This window comes from Anoplophora glabripennis, unplaced genomic scaffold (assembly GCF_000390285.2).
Source record: "Anoplophora glabripennis isolate ALB-LARVAE unplaced genomic scaffold, Agla_2.0 scaffold13, whole genome shotgun sequence".
Lineage (NCBI taxonomy): Eukaryota > Metazoa > Arthropoda > Insecta > Coleoptera > Cerambycidae > Anoplophora > Anoplophora glabripennis.
Window position 1 is genome coordinate 2,424,521 of NW_019416478.1, and position 12,308 is coordinate 2,436,828.

Consider the following 12,308-nt stretch of genomic DNA (forward strand, 5'->3'; position numbering starts at 1 on the left):
ATTAATCGAACTCCTATGTGGAAAAGGAGACGCGACATCGATCGATTAATCTTATATGATCCTTAACTCCGGTCTGATTTAATCCCCTTGCTTCTCTGCCGGCCATAATTTATATGACGCGATTCGATGGACCGTTAAATTCGTGCCGTTCACAATATGTCTGCGGCCTAATATAAAATAAAGGACGAACATGATAAAACCAGTTCAGGCAGTCCACAAAGGAAAAGTTTTGCCATTATCTGCGATATCGTATAACGCTATAGATGTATATTTTTATTATCTGTTACAGAAAAAGTTTCTCAATTTCATTTCCTTGTTTCCGAATTACTAATCTCTGAATAAATGTTCATCTCGAAAACACAGATGAGTACCTTTCGTGGAACATTCTATTTCATGTACAATTTAACAAAAAAAAAAATTGTTGTGGGTTGTCTTAATTTTGTTGCGAGTACAGCTAATTAAAGTAAAATGATGGAAAATATTTTATATGCTTAATTCAGTCTCTATTTACATAGTGCCGCATATCAAATTTTCGCTCAACTTTCCAATCGGAACCACAAAGCCGTCTCCAATCACTGTACGCATGACCAATTCCGATCAAAGTGTAGAATCCCACGTCCGAGGGGATGTAAATTATCCTCCACGAGAGGTAGAAAGAGCGCTATGATTCCCTAATAAGATTGCACAGTTTTTGAAACTACACTACACTACATCCTGGAACATATACAGGCTATTCATTCCGAAGAACATCGGCAACGTTACTGGCTAATACAGGAGTTGAAGTATTAGCAATCAAGATGGTGGTTGGAAATCAGCCACAATTGCAGAAAGTTGCTGACACTTCAAGTAACAAAAATGAAATAGCCATCAGGATTCTTTACAATGACACTTCAACTCTAGGTTCTAGTAGTATGTCGCATCATGCTGTTTTAATGGATCAGTCAGATAATATTGAGCCTCCCGTGACTGAAATGGAACGGTCAAATCATTTTGAGAAAAATGTGACAATTAGTAAACGCGAATATTCATTCATAATAATTAATAAAATGTAAAATTCATCAAATATTTCTATTTATTTGTTCATAAAATATGCATTTATAACTCGAAATCGCTTTTTTTCCCTAGGGAGGTAAGTTACCTCACTTACCTCCTTAAAAACAATGTACTAATAGTCTATTTACTATAGTGGGAGTAGATAAAAGTTATTTTTCTGCGAATATCTAAAGGACCCCGCACAAAGTGAATGGAAATTGGGTCCCGCTAGATTTGGCTGGAATTGTGATATAATTCTCGACATTCTGATCAAAAGTTGTCACGGGCCCAAAGTGATCCTATGGATAGTTTCAGAGATATAGAGGGGGGAATTGTGTGATTTTGGCTGTAGGACTGAGTAAGCTTCACGAAGTTTCAAGTTGATGGATTCAAAAACTGAGGCATGTAATGAATTTTGACCAGTAGGTACAATACTTGGACAGCTTAGCTATCTAAGGTCACCTGGAGGTCAGATAAAGGTCGTTTTTTTCAAAGAAAATGCCTTTCACGAATGTCATCCTGTAGGTATGTATTCTTTTGAGGTCGCTGAACCTGAATTCGGGGATAGCTTAGCCCTATAAGGTCACCTGCGGGGCTTGAATTGAGATTAAGTCAAATGAAATGACCTTGACTTGATTTCCAGGTAACATATCACAATTCCAGCAAATCACACAGGTTGAGTCGGGACAATCATACCAAACAGGAATAATAAGAATAAAATAATAAGAAAAACCTCAAATGTTGTTGTGACACTGACAAATATCCTACTTTTGAACTTGAAACATAGGCCGGTCAAATTCGACAATAAATTCGCAAAACATGATGTATCTATGATTTTTTAGTGTGTTGTTTGGACCCATTAGGGCTATGTATACCTAGGTTTGCAACTCTCAAAAAGTTGTGAAAAAATTTTTACACACCAAAAACCGCGACATTTTTGGACTTGTTTCAGATTCTGCTCTATATCTCCTAATCTATGCATTTTTCGTCGAAAGCTATTCTATACGTTTTTTAAGAGCATCTAATTTGTGATAAATTAAGCCTAACCGGAGCTCTGTAGATCAATTGGTTACCGAATTACTGCACTTTGAAAATATGCCAGTTTTTCCAAAAATTGAAAATTTTAGTTTTAGATTTTTTTTGGACCGAAATTGTGTCGAAACCATTGATCCTATGAGTAGAACTTGTAGCATATAATTTGTAGGCAATTTCATTACCTTTAAATTGAGCGCAGAGCGGGGTCTGTAAGCCTCGTAGTTCTTTCAAAATCGCAAAAAAAAACATATAAGGTAAAATCACATTTTCCAGAAATGTTCCATAACATTTCCTATCTTTTGTTTTTTGGTTTGGTAATGAAAAAGAAGGCATGAAATCATTTTAAAAACGGTGAAATGTATTTAAATATAAACATAAGTAATCAAAAGTACAGTAACTTAATCAATCAATCAGTCAATCAAATTAGACACAGTCAAATTCGTCGCCTTGTTTTTGATGACCCTGAGCCGCCACTTTCGTTGCTCTGTTTAATAGGTATGTCTTTCACTATTGGTGGGTCGCCGTCTTCGTCCCCTATAGGTAGGTACTCCCGTATTGGTGGATCGTCAGGGTTGTCTTGAGGCTCGTCATCGTCGTCCTCTTCAATGATGATAAAGGCAGCGTTCTGGAACGTTTCCCCAGAGCAGGTAACACACATCACAGAACATTTGATGCGGGGGCACGAGCTTGCCGACTAGTAATAGGGATGAGTCCAGCCGAGGACAATTACCAACCCCAGTCGGTGGCCTCTTTCTCCACCCCCAACCACTTTTGCACCTGGTGGTATGTGTGGTAGTGGTGATACGACGCAGCCTCTGTGGTTGGGGGCAAACGGGCCAGATTCGCTTTGGCGTTGGCTGCTGTCTTCACAAAAGTACAGAAGCGTACATCGTTGAGGTCGATTTTGAGAGATCTACGAGGCTTACAGACCTCGCTTTGCGCTCAATTTAAAGGTAATGAAATTGCCTACAAATTATATTCTACAAGTTCTACTCGTAGGAGCAATGGTTTCGACGCAATTTCGGTCCAAAGGAGGTCTAAAACTAAACTTTTCAATTTTTGGAAAAACTGGCCTATTTTCAAAGTGTCGTAATGTGATAACCAATTGCTGTAGGTCAATTCCGGTTGGGCTTAATTTGTCACAAATTTGATGCTCTTAAAAAACGCATAGAGTAGCTTTCGACGAAAGGGTTAGGAGATATAGAGCAGAAACTGAAACAAGTCCAAAAATTTCGCGGTTTTTGGTGTAAAGATTTTTCCACAATTTTTTGAGAGTTGCAAACTTGGGTATACATAGCCCTAATGGGTCCAAACAACATACTAAAAAATCAGAGATACATCATGCTTTGCGAATTTAGCGATTTTTTGTGTCGATTTTGACCGGCCTAACATGTCATACTCTGATTTTAAATTTTTAAAAGTTGCAATTACGCTATAACTTGAAAACAAATGAAAATTGCATAACAACATTCTAGTTTTTTCTTATTACAGTGTAGTGCAACGAGAGATTTGAATATTACAAAAAGTAATTCTGAAACCGGTCAATCGATTATAGTAAACCAACATTTCGCTCCATGTTCTATATTTATAGGTATTTATTAAATGAAACAAAATCTGCGTAACTGAAATCAAACAAACAAATTCAACGTTTGCGTTACATTTACCTTTGATGGAGATTTAAAACAGATTCCACTCATTAACTTGACAAAGCGCAACGGAAACGCATTCGCGTAGGTGTAATTTTTTTAATTGTGCGTCAAATTGGAACGGACAGAGTGGGCGATAACAGATCTCCACGTTTGAGCTCAAAAGCTGTCGAAGATCAAAAGATACTTCTTTTAAACAACTTTTTAATGCGATGGCACAGGAAACCGTCCCGTTTTTTTTGTATATTCCCGTTCACCCTCGATCAGAAAGGCGACATCAAAAGCTCCGGCCCTGGCCTCGTCATCTTTGACGGGACACCTCCGCACATCCACCGTAACCGGCTCACAATGCGGCGGTGGGCGACAGAGATAACACAGAGCTCCGGCCCATTCATCTGGAAAATTCCCTTATCCCTTTATATCAGCCATCAAACGGCTTTATTTCCACGCCGCCGTCGATCGGTGTTTATTTTCAATACTAGTAACTCTTATGTAAATACATATCGGTCAGACGGAAGAATAACACAAAGGGAAAAAAGGGAATTTGCGAGGTGGCCGGGCCCTCGGCAAATATTTGCCGGACGGCCAGATTTTCCGCGATTTGAACAGATTGCATTTTACTGGAATTTGTGAATATGTAACGGATGAACAATGGACGGTTGCCGGGTGCTTACAGGGTGACAAGCGTTTTATTGGCTCTCAAGATTGTATTTAAATAGTACAATTAAATAAGCCTTTAAATCAAAATTTTGCTCAACTTGCCTGAATTTTTGATATGAGTTAGTATGAGGTACATTATAACAATAAGTGACAGTAATTTTTTGGTCAACCCCCGGCCAAGGGTGTAAAAAGATAAAACAAAGGGGTTTTTCAAGATATCTCAAAAGGGGTAAGGGCTATAGTCTGTTTAGAAATGAAAGAGAGTAATAAAAGCTTATTATGTATGCAAATCGTAAATAAATGTACTGGTGCTTATATTCAAAATTTTTATATTATGTATTTTTCGTATAGATGAGGTGTACTAAATTGTAGCAGGTAGCTAAAATTTAATCATGTCGATGATTATTACATCATAACCGGGTTAAGAGGGTTTTTAGTAATTCAAATAAAATTATTCAATATTATTATCAACGTATTTATTTAAATTTAATGAATAGACTTTTATTCCACACAAAAATATATGTATTTTAAAAATTCAAATTATGGTGAGTAAATGTAGTGTTGTATAAATGTACAATAAAGAAAATAAAAAAGTAGGTNCGAATGATTTTATATACTTAGCTTGAATTATAGTGACTACAATACATTTGGAGGTACAATTAAATAAAAGCTACTGCAATCAGCTACAAACGGTTTTATATCCACAACTTGGAATATCATGACTCTCTGTAACCTTTCCAAGAGCTACAAATGAAATAAATGCTACTACGAACAACTACAAATATAATAAATGCTACTACAAACGATTATAGATACCCACTTTAGACTATTGTGGCTCGATATTATATTCTGAAAAACTACAGATGAAATAAGAGCTATTACGAAGATTTTATATCTACAACGTGGAATATAGTGACTCTGTTAACTTTCCAAGAGCTGCAAATGCTTTCGTTGCGATTAAATTTAGTGTATTGTAGATTTACACTTTAGTAGTTACTGTCAGAAATAAAAGTTACCGAATGATTTTATATACTTAGCTTGAATTATAGTGACTACAATACATTTGGAGGTACAATTAAATAAAAGCTACTGCAATCAGCTACAAACGGTTTTATATCCACAACTTGGAATATCATGACTCTCTGTAACCTTTCCAAGAGCTACAAATGAAATAAATGCTACTACGAACAACTACAAATATAATAAATGCTACTACAAACGATTATAGATACCCACTTTAGACTATTGTGGCTCGATATTATATTCTGAAAAACTACAGATGAAATAAGAGCTATTACGAAGATTTTATATCTACAACGTGGAATATAGTGACTCTGTTAACTTTCCAAGAGCTGCAAATGCTTTCGTTGCGATTAAATTTAGTGTATTGTAGATTTACACTTTAGTAGTTACTGTCAGAAATAAAAGTTACCGAATGATTTTATATACTTAGCTTGAATTATAGTGACTACAATACATTTGGAGGTACAATTAAATAAAAGCTACTGCAATCAGCTACAAACGGTTTTATATCCACAACTTGGAATATCATGACTCTCTGTAACCTTTCCAAGAGCTACAAATGAAATAAATGCTACTACGAACAACTACAAATATAATAAATGCTACTACAAACGATTATAGATACCCACTTTAGACTATTGTGGCTCGATATTATATTCTGAAAAACTACAGATGAAATAAGAGCTATTACGAAGATTTTATATCTACAACGTGGAATATAGTGACTCTGTTAACTTTCCAAGAGCTGCAAATGCTTTCGTTGCGATTAAATTTAGTGTATTGTAGATTTACACTTTAGTAGTTACTGTCAGAAATAAAAGTTACCGAATGATTTTATATACTTAGCTTGAATTATAGTGACTACAATACATTTGGAGGTACAATTAAATAAAAGCTACTGCAATCAGCTACAAACGGTTTTATATCCACAACTTGGAATATCATGACTCTCTGTAACCTTTCCAAGAGCTACAAATGAAATAAATGCTACTACGAACAACTACAAATATAATAAATGCTACTACAAACGATTATAGATACCCACTTTAGACTATTGTGGCTCGATATTATATTCTGAAAAACTACAGATGAAATAAGAGCTATTACGAAGATTTTATATCTACAACGTGGAATATAGTGACTCTGTTAACTTTCCAAGAGCTGCAAATGCTTTCGTTGCGATTAAATTTAGTGTATTGTAGATTTACACTTTAGTAGTTACTGTCAGAAATAAAAGTTACCGAATGATTTTATATACTTAGCTTGAATTATAGTGACTACAATACATTTGGAGGTACAATTAAATAAAAGCTACTGCAATCAGCTACAAACGGTTTTATATCCACAACTTGGAATATCATGACTCTCTGTAACCTTTCCAAGAGCTACAAATGAAATAAATGCTACTACGAACAACTACAAATATAATAAATGCTACTACAAACGATTATAGATACCCACTTTAGACTATTGTGGCTCGATATTATATTCTGAAAAACTACAGATGAAATAAGAGCTATTACGAAGATTTTATATCTACAACGTGGAATATAGTGACTCTGTTAACTTTCCAAGAGCTGCAAATGCTTTCGTTGCGATTAAATTTAGTGTATTGTAGATTTACACTTTAGTAGTTACTGTCAGAAATAAAAGTTACCGAATGATTTTATATACTTAGCTTGAATTATAGTGACTACAATACATTTGGAGGTACAATTAAATAAAAGCTACTGCAATCAGCTACAAACGGTTTTATATCCACAACTTGGAATATCATGACTCTCTGTAACCTTTCCAAGAGCTACAAATGAAATAAATGCTACTACGAACAACTACAAATATAATAAATGCTACTACAAACGATTATAGATACCCACTTTAGACTATTGTGGCTCGATATTATATTCTGAAAAACTACAGATGAAATAAGAGCTATTACGAAGATTTTATATCTACAACGTGGAATATAGTGACTCTGTTAACTTTCCAAGAGCTGCAAATGCTTTCGTTGCGATTAAATTTAGTGTATTGTAGATTTACACTTTAGTAGTTACTGTCAGAAATAAAAGTTACCGAATGATTTTATATACTTAGCTTGAATTATAGTGACTACAATACATTTGGAGGTACAATTAAATAAAAGCTACTGCAATCAGCTACAAACGGTTTTATATCCACAACTTGGAATATCATGACTCTCTGTAACCTTTCCAAGAGCTACAAATGAAATAAATGCTACTACGAACAACTACAAATATAATAAATGCTACTACAAACGATTATAGATACCCACTTTAGACTATTGTGGCTCGATATTATATTCTGAAAAACTACAGATGAAATAAGAGCTATTACGAAGATTTTATATCTACAACGTGGAATATAGTGACTCTGTTAACTTTCCAAGAGCTGCAAATGCTTTCGTTGCGATTAAATTTAGTGTATTGTAGATTTACACTTTAGTAGTTACTGTCAGAAATAAAAGTTACCGAATGATTTTATATACTTAGCTTGAATTATAGTGACTACAATACATTTGGAGGTACAATTAAATAAAAGCTACTGCAATCAGCTACAAACGGTTTTATATCCACAACTTGGAATATCATGACTCTCTGTAACCTTTCCAAGAGCTACAAATGAAATAAATGCTACTACGAACAACTACAAATATAATAAATGCTACTACAAACGATTATAGATACCCACTTTAGACTATTGTGGCTCGATATTATATTCTGAAAAACTACAGATGAAATAAGAGCTATTACGAAGATTTTATATCTACAACGTGGAATATAGTGACTCTGTTAACTTTCCAAGAGCTGCAAATGCTTTCGTTGCGATTAAATTTAGTGTATTGTAGATTTACACTTTAGTAGTTACTGTCAGAAATAAAAGTTACCGAATGATTTTATATACTTAGCTTGAATTATAGTGACTACAATACATTTGGAGGTACAATTAAATAAAAGCTACTGCAATCAGCTACAAACGGTTTTATATCCACAACTTGGAATATCATGACTCTCTGTAACCTTTCCAAGAGCTACAAATGAAATAAATGCTACTACGAACAACTACAAATATAATAAATGCTACTACAAACGATTATAGATACCCACTTTAGACTATTGTGGCTCGATATTATATTCTGAAAAACTACAGATGAAATAAGAGCTATTACGAAGATTTTATATCTACAACGTGGAATATAGTGACTCTGTTAACTTTCCAAGAGCTGCAAATGCTTTCGTTGCGATTAAATTTAGTGTATTGTAGATTTACACTTTAGTAGTTACTGTCAGAAATAAAAGTTACCGAATGATTTTATATACTTAGCTTGAATTATAGTGACTACAATACATTTGGAGGTACAATTAAATAAAAGCTACTGCAATCAGCTACAAACGGTTTTATATCCACAACTTGGAATATCATGACTCTCTGTAACCTTTCCAAGAGCTACAAATGAAATAAATGCTACTACGAACAACTACAAATATAATAAATGCTACTACAAACGATTATAGATACCCACTTTAGACTATTGTGGCTCGATATTATATTCTGAAAAACTACAGATGAAATAAGAGCTATTACGAAGATTTTATATCTACAACGTGGAATATAGTGACTCTGTTAACTTTCCAAGAGCTGCAAATGCTTTCGTTGCGATTAAATTTAGTGTATTGTAGATTTACACTTTAGTAGTTACTGTCAGAAATAAAAGTTACCGAATGATTTTATATACTTAGCTTGAATTATAGTGACTACAATACATTTGGAGGTACAATTAAATAAAAGCTACTGCAATCAGCTACAAACGGTTTTATATCCACAACTTGGAATATCATGACTCTCTGTAACCTTTCCAAGAGCTACAAATGAAATAAATGCTACTACGAACAACTACAAATATAATAAATGCTACTACAAACGATTATAGATACCCACTTTAGACTATTGTGGCTCGATATTATATTTTGAAAAACTACAGATGAAATAAGAGCTATTACTAAGATTTTATATCTACAACGTGGAATATAGTGACTCTTTTTAACTTTCCAAGAGTTGCAAATGCATTAAAAGCTGCTAGAAACAACTGAAAATTATTTAAGGTCCCTAGCCTAGATTATAGTGACTACACACAAAAATTTCTTGCTTCAATTGTACATTTGATTTTAAGAAATATAATTTCTTACTTTAAAAATAGGCAGCATTTAAAATAAATATTTGATACTTACGGTTAAACGAATTAATTTTATGATCTATATAGATTTTATAGAAACATGTTTTATACTGTACATTAATGTATCGTTTGTTTAATACAAAATTGAATAGTTTTGGTCAAATGATTGTACATACTTATTTTAAGAATATATTTGGATATCTTGGAATATATTTCTCAGAAAAAACATATTTTCTTTCAAACTCACAACACCTACTACAACAGTTAGGATCGTTTGTAAGTTTAACCAACCAGACATAGGTCGGTTTGGAACTTGATGATAGTCCTCATCATATCTTTACAAGATCCATCTGCTTTAGTGTGTATACACAGGGCGTAAGTGGCTCCATCTATCGTGCTACTTCTTATCTACGCCATTCTGTGACCTGCAATTTTCTTTCAAGAAAATGTAAATTTGATTATAATATGCTAAATTTGTCTTGATTAATTTGAATAGAATAAAATAACATTTACTGCAAATAATTCCATTTAAAACTATCTGCTCATTTGATCCAAATACTCTTTTTTTGCAGTGTACGTTAGTTACTATCGCAATAAACTTTAGTTGATTGTAGAATCAACTATGAACGATTTTTTAAAAATATTAAATTCTGTTTATATCTCTAACATGCACTACTCGATTACCTAATCTTTACCATATTTTTCCTAGGTCGAATTTTATGTGAATGAACCAGTACAATTTGACACATTGATCGGAACGTGTGTGGCACACCTAACAGAATACAACATTTCATCAAATCCATCCGATAATCCAGAGAAACGATGACGCCTGTAACTAAGACAACACGTAAAGGCGACTGAAAATTAATCGAACTTCTATGTGGAAAAGGAGACGCGACATCGATCGATTAATCTTATATGATCCTTAACTCCGGTCTGATTTAATCCCCTTTCTTCTCTGCCGGCCATAATTTATATGACGCGATTCGATGGACCGTTAAATTCGTGCCGTTCACAATATGTCTGCGGCCTAATATAAAATAAAGGACGAACATGATAAAATCAGTTCAGGCGGTCCACAAAGGGAAAGTTTTGCCATTATCTGCGATATCGTATAACGCTATAGATGTATATTTTTATTATCTGTTATAGAAAAAGTTTCTCAATTTCATTTCCTTGTTTCCGAATTGCTAATCTCTGAATAAATTGTTGAGTACATTTCGTGGAACATTCTATTTCATGTATAGTTTAATAAACTAAAAAATTTGTTGTGGGCTGTATACATATTTTATATGCTTAATTTATTCTCTATTTACTGACTATATTGAACATAGTGCCGCATTTCAAATTTTCACTCAACTTTCCAATCACTCTACGCATGATCAATTTCGGTCAAAGTGTAGAAACCCACGTCCGAGGGGATGCAATTACCCTCCACGAGCGGTAGAAAGCGCTATGATTCCTAATAAGATTACACAGTCTTTGAAACTACACTGCACTACATCCTGAAACATATACAGGCCACTCATTCCGAAGAACATCGGCAACGTTACTGGCTAATATAGGAGTTGACGTATTAGCAATCAAGATGGTGGTTGTAAATCAGCCACAATTGCAGAAAGTTATGTTGCTGACACTTCAAGTAACAAAAATGAAATAGCCAACATGATTCTTTACAATGACACTTCAACTCTAGATTCTAGTAGTACGTCGCATCATGCTGTTTTAATGGATCAGTCAGATAATATTGAGCGTCCGGTGACTGAAATGCAGCAGTCAAATAATTTTGAGAAAAATGTGACAATTAGTAAACGCGAATATTCATTCATAATAATTAATAAAATGTAAAATTCATCAAATATTTCTATTTATTTGTTCATAAAATATGCATTTATAACTCGAAATCGCTTTTTTCCCTAGGGAGATAAGTTACCTCACTTACCTCCCATTGTCCATAGCAACTTCCACTTTTACCGTAAAATCCACTTACCTCCTTAAAAACAATGTATTTAATAGTCTATTTACTATAGTGGGAGCAGATATTTTTTTTGTGAATATCTAACGGACCCCGCACAAAATGAATGGAAATAGGGTCCTGCTAGATTTGGCTGGAATTGTGATATGTTATAATTCTCGACATTCTGATCAAAAGTTGTCACGGGCCCAAAGTGGATAGTTTCAGAGATAAAGAGGGGGGAAGTGTGTGATTTTGGCTGTAGGACCGAGTAAGCTTCACGAAGTTTCAAGTTGATGGATTCAAAAACTGAGGCATGTAATGAATTTTGACCAGTAGGTACAATGCTTTTGGGATCGCTGGACCTGAATTCTTGGATAGCTTAGCTATCTAAGGTCGGTCACCTGGAGGTCAGGTAAAGGTCATTTCCAAGGCAAACTGAAGAAAAGACGTATTGAATTTTGACCAGTGTGTACAGGTTTTTGGGCTCGCAGATTTTTTCATTAAATTGTTAATGTTTCATTCAGTTTTCATCGTTTCTTTGGTCTAGAAATGAAGAGTACGCGTCAAGATCGTGTATTAAACGCCTGTAAGAAGGCAACCGCTCTCTTACATACATGGCGGCGCACCCTTCTGAACGCTCAATCGCTATTTGTTTATAGCTTCAAATAACAGTAGAAAAAACAAATTTTCTCACTGCAATTACTCATAATTTGTAGTATTTAACGTGAACTTTCAAACGCCTTCAGCAGAATTACAAAATACC

At 34.2% G+C, this 12,308-nt stretch overlaps 1 protein-coding gene across 1 annotated transcript in view; it reads right to left on the bottom strand.

Annotated features, from left to right (window-relative positions):
- LOC108904122 (fasciclin-3) overlaps positions 1 to 2,725 on the bottom strand; it is a 101,773-nt gene extending 99,048 nt beyond the window's left edge. Inside the window, exon 1 of the mRNA XM_018706552.1 lies at positions 2,542 to 2,725. Coding sequence (XP_018562068.1) covers positions 2,542 to 2,725 — 184 coding nt within the window. The remainder of the gene's footprint in view (positions 1 to 2,541) is intronic.
- Between the last annotated feature and the right edge of the window lie 9,583 nt (positions 2,726 to 12,308).